The sequence below is a fragment of the Lithobates pipiens genome, unplaced genomic scaffold, assembly GCF_037356315.1.
Source record: "Lithobates pipiens isolate NorthernLeopardFrog02 unplaced genomic scaffold, aLitPip1_a1.2 Scaffold_3, whole genome shotgun sequence".
NCBI classification, from domain to species: domain Eukaryota; kingdom Metazoa; phylum Chordata; class Amphibia; order Anura; family Ranidae; genus Lithobates; species Lithobates pipiens.
The window spans coordinates 141,192,672-141,209,742 of record NW_027507790.1 but is presented as its reverse complement, the minus strand read 5'-3'; the positions used below and the strand labels follow the sequence as shown (position 1 = coordinate 141,209,742).

The window sequence follows — 17,071 nt, the reverse complement described above, 5'->3', positions numbered from 1 at the left end:
CCAATGGGAGATGATCTCATATGTAAACATATGACATTATCTCTCAGTGCCGCTCTCCCTCCTCACACAGACAGAGTGTGAGAGGGGAGAGATGAACGGCTGCAGCGGCCGTCAGTGTAAAAAAAAAAAAAAAAAAAGTAAAAAAAAGTGCCATCCTCCCCCAGTGCCATCCTGCCCCAGTGCCATCCTGCCCCAATGTCATCCACCCCAGTGCCATCCTGCCCCAGTGCCATCCACCCCAGTGCCATCCACCCCAGTGCTACCTGCCCCCAGTGCTACCTGCCCCCAGTGCCACCTGCCCCCAGTGCCACCTGTTGTCAGTGCCATTTGTCCCCAGTGCCATCTGTCATCAATGCCACGTATAAGTGCCATCTGTCATCAGTGCCACGTGTCATCAGTGCCACATAGTGCCATCTGTCATCAGTGCCACATATTAGTGCCATCTGTCATCAGTGCCACGTATCAGTGCCATTTGTCATCAGTGCCACCAGTGTCACCAGTGTCACGTGCCATCTGTTGTCAGTGTCACATGTCATCAATGCCACTTATCAGTGCCATCTGTCATCAGTGTCACGCGTCATCGGTGCCACGTATTACTGCCATCTGTCATTGGTGGCATGTATTAGTGCCATCTGTCATCAGTGCCACGTATTAGTGCCACGTGTCTTCAGTGCCACATATTAGTGCCACGTGTCATCAATGCTACGTATAAGTGCATGGTGTCATCAGTGCCACATATTAGTGCCATCTGTCATCAGTGCCACATATTAGTGCCATCTGTCATCAGTGCCACGTGTCATCAGTTCCACGTATAAGTGTCATCATTGCCACGTATCAGTGCCATCTGTCATCAGTGTCATGTGTCATTGTCCTGGTGCTTCAAAAGTGTAATAAGTAGTCAACAAGTTAGATGTGTAATTTATGTTCCTAGAACACATGATGGCGCTCCCTGCAGGTCGGGCCTCTCTATGTGGCCAGGCTGTGAAAAAGTCCCACACATGTGGTATTGTAATACTCAGGAGGAGTAGCAGAATTTTTTGGGGGGGTGTCATTTGTGGTATACACATGCCATGTGAGAGAAATAACCTATTACAATGACAATTTTGTGGAGAAAAATAAAAAAAATGAAAAATCTTAATTTTGCAAAGAATTGTGGGAAAAAAATAACAACATCAAAAAGCTCACCATGCCTCTTACTAAATACCTTGGAATGTCTACTTTCCAAAAAGGGGTCATTTGGGGGGTATTTGCACTTTCCTGACTTGTTCGGGTCACAAGAAGCGAGATAGGCCACCAGTACATCAGATGTGATCAATTTCGTGCGATTCGCACCACAGCTTGTAGACTCTCTAACTTTCACAAAGACCAAATAATATCCACTAATTTGGGTTATTTTTACCAAAGATATGTAGCAGTATAAATTGTGGCCAAAATTTATGAAGAAAATTTATAATTTGCATAATTCTGTCACAGAAACAAAGAAATATGCGTTTTTTTTTCAAAATTTTCGGTCTTTTTTCATTTATAGCGCAAAAAGTAAGAACCCCAGAGGTGATCAAATACCACCAAAAGAAAGCTCTATTTGTGGGAAAAAAAAGGACAAAAAATGGGTTCATTTGGATACAGTGTTGCATTACTGAGTAATTGTCATTCAAAGTGTGAGAGCACCGAAAGCTGAAAATTGGTCTGGGCAGGAAGGGTGTTTAAGTGCCCAGTAAGCAAGTGGTTAAGTACACAATGGGGTTTATTTACTAAACCTGGAAAGTGCAAAATCAGGCTCCCTTCTGCATAGAAAGCAATCAGCTTCCAGGTTTTATTACCAAAGCTTAAAGCGGGAGTCCGCCGGGACTCCGCGTTTTTTTTTTTTTTTTTTTAAGTCAGCAGCTACAAATACTGCAGCTGCTGACTTTTAAAATGGTGACACTTACCTGTCCAGCGCGCCCGCGATGTCGGCACCCGAAGCCGATCTCTAGATCGACACTCGGGTGTTGCTGCCGCCATCTTGGGTATGGGAATCAGGAAATGGAGCCTTTCGGCTTCATTTCCCGGTTCCCTACTGCGCGGCGCAATCCGGACGGTCCCCGCTGCCTTTGGGAACTGTGTGTTTCCCAGCAGGCAGCGGGGCACTTGCGCAAAGGGGCGGGCAGTTGCGGAAAGGGGCGTAATCTACAGCTATCCCGGAAGTGGGTGCAGTTACCTGGATTATCCAGGTAACTGCACCCCCCTCCCCCCTGAAAGGTGCCAATTGTGACGCCGGAGGGGGGGGGGGATTCCGATGAGCGGAGGTCCATTTTAGGGTGGACCTCCGCTTTAATTGAACAATCTGGGGTTAGAAGCTCATTGGTTTCTATGCAGAAGTGAGAAGGATTTTGCACTTTCCAGCTTTAGTAAATAAACTCCATTGTGTACTTAAAAGTGGGGTATGCCTGTAAATATCACACAAAAAAGAAAAGTAGATCAGTTAGGCTGGGTTTACACCATTGTGAATTGGATGCGGGATTCCCAACATCCATTTCACAATAGCAGGAGATTTTTACCGGCTCAGATACCTCCATAGGAGGTCCGGAGCATTTTTCAGAAAAACGATGTGCGTCTTTTGGTCAGTTTCAAGTGCGAATTCAGCCCGAAATGCGGGCTGAAATCCGGACCTGAAACGGTGAACCAGCAGGCATTGGACCCCTGCTGTGAGACGGATCTGTCTTAGGTGTGACCCGAGTCTAACTGTCAAAAAAGGGCAGCCTTATGTCAGGGTCCGGACCCTAGTAGTCTTTTTAGTGTGATATTTACCTCTATTGTCATTGATTTGCCGAGAGAGAGAGAGAGTAAGAGGAGCTAATAAAAAGCGGTGACTGTTATAATCCACACACTAATGGCATTATTGTAGACTGTGCACTTTTTCTTTGAACATAACTGATAATTAGAACTGTTGAAATAATAAACTGATAGGAAACTGTATCTTATTGTAGAAATAACCATTACCCTCAAGTATTGGTTTATTATGTTGTGCCAGACTGCCAGGGACAGTGCCTGTGCTTCAGAAATGTTTTGCTGTGTTCTAAAAACCCCAAAAACTCTTTGCAAGATGATGCCAGTGCTACCATGCAGTGCACCTTTACATGAACTTTAACAGTTCAAAAAACTGAAAAGAAGTTCTTTTCAGTTTCTTGAACTGTTAAAGCCCATGTAAACGTGCACTGCATGGTGGCAACATCACGAAAAGAGCTTTTAAGGTTTTTTTTTTTAAATTATTTTAACCTTACACTTCTGTCAAAAAAGCAAAATTCTTGTAACAAAACTTGGTTTTGCTTAAATAAAGAGCCATTATATAACGACTAAATCTGTGTCTGTAGTGCATGTTCAAACCCTAATGCCATAAATAATAACATATTTGATTTTTCACTGCAGGATCATATAATGAGTTTGGAAATTGCAGAGAAATGTTTAAATAATGCATTACAATTTACCTACACCAATTAGATTTTGGACTAAAATTAGTTTTAGTTGACTAAAATCGACTGTACATTTAGTCGACTAAAATCTACTGGACATTTAGTCAACTAAATACGACTAAAACTAAAACAATTGCAGATTAAAATAGCACTAAAATGCCAGACTAAAACCAAATCAAAATTTTCTGCCAAAATTAACACTGCTGGTGAGCCTTGCTTAAATCTTTATTTTATACCCATATTCTGTTGTGATGTTAGTGATAAAGTCTACTTGTAAGTCACTTGACTCAACATATCATTCTCACCTGGTAAGTGTTTTGGAAAGCAGGAGAAAGGCATAATAAGTAGCCATGTTGTTAGGCCTACGACTACAAATGCAATCCACCACGCACCAAGCCAACGGGGGTCATCTGGAGAAAGCGGAGTACTTTAGGGAACATCAGAGAAATGATATGTCAATATGAGTTATGGCAAAATAAACCAGATTAATGTATTACATTCAATTTTGTTATATAATCAAGGACAACAAAAACTTGCAAATCTTAAATTACTACACATAAAAACAGACATTTGTCAACATGGCCTATTCTACTCCAACAAAATCTTTGAATTGGGGTTTTCCGGCAAGAAGGTCCTGCTGTCTGTCCTCTGTAAAAAAGTGGAACCCCAATCAAAGGTTTAGGATGGATTGTGGAAGGGTGAAGCCTTTCAGGTTTCTACTGCAGGTTGTGTCCCTGTTGATAATACTTCTTTTCACTTTGTATCTCAGTGAGAGTAAACAAGTGGAAATCTCTCCAGTGCAATGAACCTAAAACTCATATCCATGCAACAAAAACTTTGAAACTATGTGAAAACTAGAAAGTCTTCTCAATGTAGCCTAGTTTGAGCACACAGCTGCCTTGATGTTATAAGCTTCTTGTATGTGATTCTGCATGGGAACTCCTTAACACATATTATATTATACACTAACCCTTTCATACAAGTGTTCTCACAACATCCAGGCTAACCCCCCATTGCTACCTTGCGGATCCAAGCAGTGACTGAATCTAACAGGATACAATTGCTGCTCGGCTTTTTCAATTGCCTTCTTCAATTTTTCAGTCAAAGTTTGTTGGTTAGGTGGTTTGTTAGGTTGTGCCTACCTGGCCACCAAGGGCTGGATTTTCAACCAATTTAGGAGGATTTTGCATGTAGCTTGGATTTAATACTGCTTGAACAAAGAATATGACCTCATCAACAAACTGTTGATCATTCATTATCTAATCACAAGCTGTGTAGGGCATACTAACCAAGAGTCCCAAATTTGGCAGGGCAGTCCCATTTTTTACTCCCATCTCAGTTTTGTCCTACGAGGTGTGCTGGAAATACAAGCTCTCTAAGTGGTTTTATGTATGAGGCATCTAAGCCTAGCACAAAGCTGCTGATACTGACAGTCTGCTGACACTGTGTTGCAGTACCTCTCCTTTCCATTAGTGTGTAATGTTGTACGGGGGGGGGGGTTGGTAGAGCATCTCTCACGGACAGGCACTCTGGCTTCTGAATAGAATAAGTTAAGTGCCTCTGTAATGCTATCACATCACATTGTGGATGGGCTCCATGTCCACCCTTAGTATGTATGCCTACCATCTGCCAGCATCAGAGAATCAGAAAGAAGATAACTGCACCAATCGGGGATGAGGTGTTGAGCAGCAGAGTTGTGCTGAGAGAAGGGGGTGTGCGCTCGAGGAAGTGATGCGATGGGAGGACATTGGAGGCATTTGTATGCAGTGGTGTGGTGGGAGGGGGGAAATGGAAGCATTGGTGTATTAAGGGGCATTTGTATTCTGAGGGGGGCTTTGGAAGCAATGGTGTGCTGAGGAGATATTGGAGGCACTGGCATGCTGAGGGGGGTTACTGGTGTGCTGGGGGTGGCACTGGAGGCAATGGTGTGTTGAGGGGGGGGGGGGGAATGGAGGCATTGGTTTGCTGGTGGGCACTGAAGACAGCGTACAGCGTGTACAGAGGGGGAGGGGTACATTGGAAGTACTGGTGTGCTAAGGGAGCATTATGGCAATGGTTTGCTGAGGGTGCATTGGGGTGCTGGGGGGGTTATTGGAGGCATTGATGTGCTGGGGGGGGAAGCATTAACAACATTGGTGTGCTCGGTGGTCATTGGGGGAAGTGATATGCTGGGGGACATTAAAGGAATTGATGTACTGAGGAGAGGGCATTGGTGTGCTGAGGGGGACATTGGGGGCAGTTGTGTGCTGGGGGGGACATTGGAGACAGTGGTGTGCTGGGGGCATTGGTGGCACTGGTGCATAGGGGGCATTGGAGGCATTGGTGTGCTGAGGGGGGCATTGGAGGCAGAGCATTTCAAAGGGGAGCATTGGAGGAGTGGTGTGCTGGGGGGGCATTGGTTTGCGGGGGGAAGGTATTAGAGGCATTGGTGAGCTGGGGATCATTAATACTGTAATAGCAGATGTGAGTCGTGGGGGGCATTGGATACAGATGTGTGCTGGGGGGGCTTTGGAAAGCAGAAGTCAGCCTGGAGGGTCGTTGATGGCAGAGGTGTGCACAACAGTCTGCTGGGGGGATTTAGTTTCATAGTCGGCATTGGTCTGCTGCGGTATACATGGATGTGCTGGGAGGCATTTATTGGCAGAGGTGTGCTGATGTACAAAGGTATGCAAAGGGGTACATTAGCAGCAGGTGTCCTGAGGGGGTACAGACATGTCCTGGAGGGGTACAGAGGAGTGCTGGGAGGATACAGAGGTATGCGGGGGGGGGGTACAGACATGTGCCAGAGGTGTGCTTGCACATCATTCGCCAAAAAGAACCATGTGTGCCACATTATTTTTCACCACAGGGTACTTAAGGAAGCCCCAGGTCTTGTACCATTCGGCTGCACCGCCACTTATGAGTTGTGCACTCCCGGATTCATGCACTACATTTAGTCTGATGCAGTGCAATTTGAGCCCATTCCAAATGAATGAGCTCAGATAGCACCACACTGGATGGCATGTGAATTGAACAGGAACATGCTGCGATTAATAGTGTGAACCAAGCTTTATATATGTTTAATTTAAGCGCAACTACAGGAATTCAGCCATTGTCTAAAATGTCCTAGCTTTCTAGGGAGTTAAGTCCAACAAAGTACATGCCACCTCCTGGACTTATCTCTTTAACTTACCATTTTTTTAATTTTTACTGAGTGGCAGCAGAATAGCTAGGACTATACTTCCATTGCTTTTAGGTTAGGAGGGCGATAGGTTGAGCACCCATAATACACGGTATAACAAAATGCTTCAAGGCATATTTACAGACCAAAAGGCATCAAATAAGAGACAAACTTATTAGGGTTTATATATTTTAAAATTATTTTAAAATGGTATGATATATTTACTAGATAAAGTAATGCACTTGCCTTTTCTCTTTTTCAAAGTCAATATAAATATTTAACGTCTGTGAACCAATTAAATAGCCAACTGCAGGGCCCACTACAGACATTCCATATGCAATTCCTGGAAAATAAGATCAAATATTAGATTTAGGTTTATTTGACATTATTTTGTAAGTATGTCTTTTTTTATCTAACTAAAGCTATTTAAACGTTGAAAGTATATATCTGCACTGAGATTTCCCCCAGCGCCACCTTCCCCTGCAGCTGACATACACAAAGGAAAAGGTATGCTTACACATAATTGAACTAATATAGGCACATGTCCATATTATCTCATTTATTTATTATTTATTATTATTTATTTATTTATATTTATCTCATAAGAATCCCTGCACTTTTGTAACTTCAGGGTTCAGACCGAATCCAAGAACATCCTTAATCAATGACAAACACTTTATCTCCAGTGTCAATATTTAAGATATATATCAGAAAAGTTTAATTACCTATGTACAGTGAAGATTTGTGCGTTGGAAGGCTGTCATCAAAAAAAGCTGTTCCCAGAGTATATAACGGGGTTCCTCCTACTCCCATTAGCAGCTGACCAAGAATAAAGACATACAGGTAGTTTGAGAGGGAGGAACCTTTTTTTCCAGTACACTCTGCCCCAGTGCTGTTAAATCCAGATGTTTCACAGAAATCTGGAAAATAAATTTATTTCTTAATGTATAGCACTATATTTTTTATAAAAATTGGAAAAACAAATGCGCTAATAAATGAGCTCATAAATAAAAAGTGTAAGCAGCAAAACGTCCTTGCGAGACATATACACAGTACACAAAACATAACATAAAAATATATAGGATCGCGCTAATTAAACAATTATAAATTCTGATAAAAAATATATGTTAACACAGTGCACAAGTGTTGTGATAATATATTGTAAACTCCTGGTGTCGATCTCCACCATCCACCACCTTGTAGTGACCTTAAAGTGGTTGTAAACCCTTACAAACCACTTTGACCTACAGGTAAGCCTAGATTAAGGCTTACCTGTAGGTCCAATAAATATCTCCTAAACCTACACAGTTTAGGAGATATTTGCCGAAAGACAGGCACCGCTGTCTAAGGCGCATGCGCACCTCAGTTAACGGTAATATGCTGCGAGTGACGGCTCCCGTGCGCATGAGCGGGAGTGACATCATCGCGGCTCCGACGAATGACAGCGCCGGAGCAGCGAGACCCATCAAGAAGATGGGACAGCGGTGACTTCGCTGGCTCCTGTGTCAGGTAAGTGACACATAATGGACTACTATGCGATGCATAGTAGTCCATTATGCTTTACCTTTGCAGGGAATGAAAGAGGAAGTAAACTCATCAGGGTTTACTTCCTCTTTAAACATCAGTGCCTCCACCAACAGCTGAAAAACTTGCTTACCAGCTCCTGTGGACCCTTCATTACAAGGGATCGTTTGTACTTGTGGCTTTAGCCCAGCCAAGGCCTTTCTCCAGATCCAGTTACTCTCCTGCACAGGATCACCACTTGGCACTGTGTTACATGTGAGAATTTCTCCAAAAAAAAAAAATCCTCCACATGGTGTAAAATCCTTTTAAAATGTACTGAAATCAAAAATATTGCACTTACAGCATCCGCTGATTACATGCTCCTTTGGTTTAGTGTGTCAGCCGGCACACATACAAAACCTGTCCTTATAGGACACGTGCAGGATTGGTGATGTCAGCGTGTCGGTCCGCTCTATGAGTTTCATTGACACCGTCCAATGGCACTATATTTTTTATATTACATGTCCAAATCACACTTGCATGAAGTTTGAAGTTTCCTATGAATGAGTTTTTACTATAGCATTATGTACATATTGAGGCTCAGAGAACCCCTGCTTGGTCTGATTCTCAACACATCAACACAAGTGATGCCTGAATACGATACTCAGCTTGGAAAGACTTAGGCCGCGTACACACGGGCGGACTGTCTGACGGACTTGGTCTGCTGAAACGTGTTTCAGCGGACAGTCCGCTCGTGTGTGGGCTTCAGCGGACTTTTTCAGCGGACAGTCTGGCGGACTAAGTCTTTCGGAATTTCCGTAATATTGTCCGTCCAAACTTGGTTTCAGCGGACAGTCCGCTCGTGAGTAGGCAAGTTGGACGGACTAAGTATGGCGCATGCTCAGAAAGGATTTACACGGCCGAAGGTTGCATTGCAGTGTATTGGACGTCGTATTTCTAGTTCCGTCGTACGTGCTGTACACGTCATCGCGCAAGCTTTCAGCGGACTGTCTGTTCATCGTGTGTGGTCAAGTCCGTTCATTCAAAAGTAGGACGGACTGTCTGTCGGATTGTCTAACGGACTTAGTTGGACGGATAGTCCGCCCGTGTGTACGCGGCCTAAGCCATATATTGAAGGAACATAGTATTTTCCAAATTCTCTTTTTGCATTTTTGTGAATTTGCAGTGAGCTTCAGGTAGCTAGGCTGTTGTCGTTCTCTAAGCATGGAGTGCTTTATTTCAGCCACTTGGATGAGTAGCTTCAGCTGGGTGTGATAGCGATATCATTCTGTGTTAAGGATTTTTAATACATAGGCAGGCTTGTAGGGACACCTGGCACTTACTGGGAGAGAAATTAAATATCTAAGGCAGTGTTTCTCAACTCCAGTCCTCAAGGTGCCCCAACGGGTCATGTTTTCATGCTTTCCATTACTTTGCACAGGTGATTTGATCAGTTTCACTGCCTTAGTAATTACCACAGACAATTTGTCTAAAGGGAAATCCTGAAAACATGACCTGTTAGGGCGTCTTGAGGACTGGAGTTGAGAAACACTGATCTAAGGCACTTCTTGGCACATGGTATTCCCTTCTGAGCGTATGCCCTGCGGGATGCTGAAAGGTTCTGCCTTTGTGGGAAAACCCTTTGAAGGTACCTGCTGCCTTGGAGTTCTATTTAAGCCTAGAAGAAGCAAACTACAGTTGTCTCCCACAAAGGAGGTGGCCACTGACTGGATGGGAAGTTTTCCAAGCTGTCCTGCCTTAAATCTTAAATGCCTAAACTGAGGTACCACTAGTATCTCATTTGTCCAAAAGCCACACTTTTAAATGTCCAGCCAGTATAGCCCTGTGGGAGAGAGACTTAGAAAATCAAGAAAAACATGCAGAAGTTCAAGCACTGTGTTTTATGTAGCAACCTACAGGCACCTTGTGCTCTCTCCAACCTCCTTTCTGATCTTTATACAAATGTGCAATAAAACTACTAACTAAAATGACTGGTCCCCGTCATTCTGAACTTCCTGAGAAAAGAAGCACTCCCTGAAGATTGTGCCTGAGACTTTTATTGTCAAATAAGTAGATAAGTGGGTCTTATTACCAAGAGTACTAGACCATCATAAAATATTTTATTACCAGGGAGAGTGAAGAAAGCCAGGAACTAGGGAAAAATGAAACACCTTTACAGCCTTGCTCTATAGATCCATCACAGGATGGCCAATTTTTCAGTTAAAATCAGATAATTGCATTTTAAACTACATCAAAACAAGAGGTGTTCAAAGCCTTACAGTCTATTTTCTTTAGAAAGCAGCCACTGCCTGAGTAAAAGAGCCTGTCCTCTGCAAAACCGAGCTGTCTATGTGGAAGCAGTAATCTCTCTGCAGAGTTCCAGCACACCGACAGATAAATCAGGCCTATAGATGTGCAATCAGTTTATGGAAGGAAGTTCATGCTTCCTGCTGATTGGAGAATTCTAGGTCTGAAATAGAGAGGAAGTATTTTGGGTATCTACAGAGGGACCATGGCTTTCAAATAGAGGTTCCCTCTTTTCATTATGCTGAAAGGGTAGAGGCTTTTCTACTCAGGCCATGGCTAGTTTTTTTTTAAAGTGGAAGTAAACCCTCCTATCATTTTCAGCCAAAAAAGCTGCCATCTTGACCTCTGTATAATCTTCAACTGCCATGTTGTGTCACATGTGATCAGTTATGACACCAGCCATTGGATGGTTTAACAGTTTGGTTGAGAGCACAACCAATGTGACAGTTACATTCCTGGCAAAAAAAATGTAGGTTTTCCCAAGCACAAAAAGCTGTTCAATGTCATGCTAGATTGTCCATCATAAATAGGCGGGTCCAAAGAGTCATTACTTTAAAAAACAAATGTAATGGAACCAAAAAGGTAATAGAATTGAGAAAACAAAGCCTGTACATACATATACAGTACATATGTTAATGGAAAGGTTTGCATCCAGACCTTGCTTATTATTTTAAAGAGCAGCATCGTATTGAAGATAAATATTGACACCTCTGTTTTCTTGAGGGACAGTAAACAGCCAATGGATGTTTAAACACTAAAGACAGTCTTACGTAAATCTAAGTGTATCTATGCCATTAGCTCCACCAGTACCATAATACTAATATAACGTAGGAATAAAATATGTACATATTTAAAATAATTATGAAAAAAAGCAATAACAACCAAAAATCCATACAAAAAATGCAGATATTAGTATCCATAAATTATGCATCTTCTATATTTGACTGATGTTCTTCCAGTAGTGCATCAATTCACACCACCACCACAAATGCAAACTAACTGCCAACCCACTGACCTCTAACTTAAAGAGGAGCTCCAGTCTGCATAACAGTATTTGTAGCTGCTGACTTTTGATATAAGGACACTTACCTGCAGGGGCGGACTGACCATTCGGGCACTCGGGCACTGCCCGAGGGCCCCACGCCACTAAGAGGCCCCATCAGTGTTGCCAGTCTCAATAAAACCAGGGACAGTATGTAAAAATCTGTGTTTTTTAAAAAAAATCCCAAGATTATAGCTGCCCCACCTCTCCAGTACCTTTTCAGTGTGTGTATGTGTATTCTGGTTGTGTATACTGTGTGTGTATGTATACTGTATGTGTGTGTATACTGTGTGGTCCCATAATCTATTGCCTGGGGTCCCCATAATCTCCTATTGCATGGGGGCCCCATAATCTCCTATTGCCCGGGGGCCCCATAATATTCTCCTATTGCCTGGGGGCCCCATGAGTTGTCAGTCCACCCCTGCTTACCTGTCCAGGGATCCCACGGTATCAGCAGCACCCCTAGCCAATTCCTCAATCAGTTTTGGATGCAGGCGCAAGCCTCTGTAGTAAGGGAAACAGGAAGTGAAGCCTTGTGGCTTTGCAGCCTGTTTCCTACTGTGCTTTCTGAATAGTCCCGCCATCTTCTGGGACCTCTGTGTGTCCCCAAAGGCATTGGGAGAAGGAGAAGGGTCTGGAAATACTGTAGATCACTGTGAGGCGATTTTACCCAGAAGAGGGAGTGGGTACATGTCAAAACCAGGTACCCTCTCCCCCCACTCCCCCAAAAAGTGCCAAATGTGGCAGTGGAGGGGGGAGGGTGCGTACAATCGGAGCTTCCCCTTTTGGGTGGAGCTCTACTTTAAGAAAGGTCAATAAACGCTGTAAGATAAGCCAAATAGTCCTCCAAATCGATCACACCATTTATTAGTAGAGCTTCTGAGACACAATCCTATCCTCTTCATTGCTCCAGGGAACACCACAACATCAGGCCACAAGAAAAATATAAAATAAGTGTAGTATTTTATTAGGCAGATAAAAAAGCATAAAAAAATGTATTCCACTTACTTTTAAAAGTGCCCAGCCTCAGAACCAATATAAACAGCTTTAAAATGAGCTAGCACCACCATGTCTCCAACTTGGAGCTGGCATGCGTTCTAAACACTGGAATTTCAGGCTGGGCCCGGTGGCTTCCTGAAGACACGATTGACACTCCACATATGCTGTCACTTTTGGGTCCATTCTGACATCACATCCAGCTTGAAATTAGGATAGGATGATGTCTCAGAAGATCTACTAATGAATGGTGTGATTGATTTGGAGGATTATTTGGCTTACCCCACAGCGCTTATTGACCTTTATTAAGTTAGAGGTCACTGGATTGGATGTGATTGCGCATTTTTGGTGGTGTTGATGGTAATTTGAATTGATGCATTACTGGAAGTACATCAGTCAAATATAGAAGATTTCTTCACTTGTTGTAGGGATTATTATGCATCATTTATGGACACTAATATTTGTATTTTTTATGGACTTGGTTGTTTTAGTACTTTTTTTAATTTTCATTTTATAATTACTGAAGGTGGAGTTTTCACTTTAAGATGGGCAGTGTCACATTTACATTATTCACATTAACAGGTCCAGCGCCTTTAAACACAATATTTAAAATAATGTTTTGAATGAGAAAACAGTTTAATGTTCACATTTCTCTGTGTATTCAGTCATTAGAAAATTAATTCAGGAGTGCTCTGGGCCATCCAAAGAATAAATGGAATAGCTTAATCTTGATTACTAGAGTTACTAGGGTAAATTTTGGCTACTAGGGTTACTAGGGTACATTATGTTTTGTATTATTACTGTCTGTTTATTGAGAAAAATCATTTTTGGTTTTCTTCTACAACTTAGAGTAGTTACACCATAAATGCAAAACATTGCTCAAGTAAATAATTCAGCAGGTTTTGCTAGTTGCAAGCACATCAAGGTAAAGTACAGTTGGGGCCATAAAATGAGAAATCATAGACAAAGGTAAAGGGAATATTGTTTAGAAAAGCAAGATACATATAAACAACTGAGTAACACAGTCAGAGAGTATTTTTAGCGGCGTTTTACCGTCGGATTTGCAGCGCATTTCAGCCGCTAGCGGGACACTTTTACCCCCCGCTAGTGACCGAGAAAGGGTTAAAACTGCCCGCAATACCCCGCAATATTGGCGTTTTGCCGGTGGTAATACAACGCTGCCCCATTGATTTCAATGGGGAGCAGCGGTGGAGGAGCGATAAACACACTGCTCCTTCACCGCTCCAAAGAAGCTGCTGGCAGGACTTTTCCTGACGTCCTGCCAGCATAACGTTCCGGGGTGAAAGCCCTCGTGGCTTTCCCACCTGGAGACAGAGGAGCAGCAGTTTGAGGGCGGATTGCAGGCGCTATTTCTAACGCTATATCACCTGCAAAATGCCCTCGTTGTGAAAGGGGTCTAAGAGAGATCCACTTTATGGATTAAACTTGAAAAACTGTAAGATAATTTAGCAAAACTGGGTTTAGTAGTTGAGCATTAAAGAGGAGAAATAGTAAGTGACGTAAAGAGAAAACGTGTAAAACATGAGTAGAATGAAAAGTGGATAAAAGGGAAGGGGAGTTAGGCAACTAGTGTCCTCAGTCATAGAGGTGGAGACGTGTCCTCTTATTACCCAGATAAGGGAGATAGGGAGAAACAGGTGGGTGTTGCCGGAATTATCTAAGAGAGTCTGTCACAATATGCCACAGTTTACAAACCTTTTTTTTTTTTTTTTTATCGACGGAATCATTGATAACAGCTGCAAATTATTCCATCTGTTTGACACCCCTAACCCTGGTGTGAAGCTCCATCAAAGAGGGAGCTCATGTCTTTTACAAGTGGGGGCAACTATACATTGCGCTTTGGTGAGAACATATGGCAACAATTGTTTAGATGTCTTGGAAAAAACTGAAGGAGGTAAACCTTAAAGGTACGTTTTAGGCTTAAATGGAATCCAGGCATCAAAACGTTGATGGAGTAGGTTATGAACGGCCTAACAATAATGTAGGATAAGGGGCAATACCAAAATATATGTTGGACTGTGCCAAGAGCTTTCTTGCAGCACCAACATCTATCATCAGCCAAAGGGTAAAGAGCGCACAGCCTATTTGGGGTATAATACCAATGGAAAAGTATTTTGTATTGATTCCCTTTGTACAAAATACATAATGAGCCTTTGGCCGCTTGAGACAGGGTTACATTTTGTTAACTACTAAATATTATTTATCACAGCAACTTAAGAAAAAAAGTTTGTGAAACAATAATTTATTTTAATAAAAAATTAATATTAAACCAAATAGAAAATGCTCCCACTCAAATGTTATTATACTTATCTTTTAAAACAGTTTATTAACTTACCATTATATCGGTTTCCATACTGGTATGAACTGGTAGTAAAATGAGGTATGGAGAACACTATGGATCCCAGTCCAATCATAAATGCTGAAAAGGCAAGCCATCTAGGCTTGTGTCCTCTTTGTCCATAAAAAGACACAAAAAGTGACAAAACACAAAATGCAATATCGTAGCTGGCAGAGACAAGCCCAGTGAGGGAACTGTTTAAGTCATAACGTTTCTCAATAGTAGAGATGACTACATTTACCAGGCCATTCACAGCAGTACCTGCAAAACAAAAAGACAGGAGGCAGTGTAACCAGCAATTACTAATGCAGATGTAAATTATTCATACTGTTTAATAATGGAAAAATATACATTTTGCTGGGAAAATTATTTGATAAGTTGATGGCAAGAAAAACATGGATCTATAAGGAATACATAGTGGTATATTTTTTGACTGATCCTGCCCATTCCGTCAATGGACAACTGTCTAAGGCCATTTTTAGATTACAGCAGACAACCCACACTAATAGAAATTTAGGAAAAATTCTACCAGTTCGCTTTTTTTTTTTTAGCTCACAAAAGTCCCTACTCATGCAACATGTATAAAAAAGGTCACAGTTTCCAAAAAGGTCTATTGGTTAATTCCAGCACTGCATGAATCTAGCAATATACAGCAGTAGTATAATTCATCGAAAAAGTTGTACTTTTATCATTAAAAAGCAGTCCTGGAGCTTCAGTTAAAGAGGAACTTTGCTCCCACCTTGCGTTATTTCTTTTACACCTCCTTACCTTTTATTATGGCTTGTCTTTGTTTCACATACACATATACCCAGTGAATCCAGTATTGTCCTTCTGAGATTCACTGCTCAGGTATAACAGCCCAGGTCTCACTTGGTCATCCTCAGTAAGTGTGAGCCAGGTGCCTGCAAAGCCACAATGACATGCGCCAGCCATGCTCCACCCACTCCACTGTCCTTACTCCTGAGGCCCCCGGGGACATGTGATTGGAATATCCCAAAAGATGCAGGAGAAGGGTCATTGTCATCTAGGTGAGAATGAAAGCAGGGGAAGGGGCGAGTCCAGCTAACGAAAAAATGTAACAAAGGAAAAAAAATGGCAGGCGTGCATGGACCTAAAGACCTAATGTCAGCTTTAAAATGGAACTAAACTCATCAATTTAACAGTTTAAAAAAAAAAATTAGACTCCAGACATGCCGGGAATGCTAAACATCACGTTTGCTTGTGCTCTCAACCAAACTGTCAAATCATTCAATGGTTGACATCATAACTGATCACATGTGCAGCACCATGGCAGTTCAGATCAAACAGAGGCTAAGATGGCGGCTTTGTTGGTTGAACTTCCCCCAGTGATCATACTACAACATTACAACTGCACGTTACAGGATGAGAGGGTACAAGCAGGAAGTTGATCTATATCAGTATTTGTGAAAAGGCAGTAAGGAGCTATTAAAGCTGAACTAAACCCTCCTGACATTTACAGCCAATGAAGCTGCCATCTTAGCTTCTGCTTAATCTGCCTTGGTCAAGCCATCTGATGGATTGACAGTGCAGATGATCACAGAATTGTGAGAGTTCTCATCCGCAACATGCCTTGTAACTGTTTCTTCCCCCCTTTTTTTCCCTTTTTTACTTTTTTACTTTAATATATTTTTATTAAGATTTTTAGTAGCCTCCCTGGCGGTATTCCCGAGTCCGGCTCGGGGTAAGATTTAAATACCATAAGCGGTATTCCCGAGCCAGACTCGGGATCGCATCGCTGGATCCATGAAGGGGTTTGCTTACCTTGTCCCCTGGATCCAGCGATGTCTCCCCGCTGTGATCAGCGAGCCGTCCTCCGCTCGATCTGTCATATCGCCGGCCTGCGTTCCCTGCGAGCGTTGCAACGAACAGGGACGGAGTTCTGCGCCAAATTCTAAAAGTAAAATACACAGTATAGATACAGTATACTGTAATCTTACAGATTACAATACTGTATCAAATAATTACACATCCCCTTTGTCCCTAGTGGTCTGCCCAGTGCCCTGCATACAGTTTTATATTATAAATACTGTTCTTTATGCCTGGAAACTGGAGATTGTCCATAGCAACCAAAAAGTGTCAGTTTACATCAAAAGTGGTTATAGACCAGCTAGAAAACATTGATAATAAATTAGAATCACTCGCAGTATTGAGCGATAGTAATTTGTGGGGAAATTCATCATCAAACACTAAAAGTAATGACTGTGACATTCTGCAACTCAGCATATTTCAGTGTT

General features: G+C 42.3%; 1 protein-coding gene across 1 annotated transcript in view; it reads right to left on the bottom strand.

The window, feature by feature from the left end:
• The window catches only part of SLCO4C1 (solute carrier organic anion transporter family member 4C1), a 110,162-nt gene that overhangs the window by 64,907 nt on the left and 28,184 nt on the right, over positions 1-17,071 (bottom strand). Inside the window, exons 2-5 of the mRNA XM_077462334.1 lie at positions 14,814-15,077; positions 7,335-7,529; positions 6,856-6,952; positions 3,755-3,876 (exon numbers count right to left, since the gene is read on the bottom strand). Of these exons, the coding sequence (XP_077318460.1) occupies positions 3,755-3,876; positions 6,856-6,952; positions 7,335-7,529; positions 14,814-15,077 (678 nt within the window). The remainder of the gene's footprint in view (positions 1-3,754; positions 3,877-6,855; positions 6,953-7,334; positions 7,530-14,813; positions 15,078-17,071) is intronic.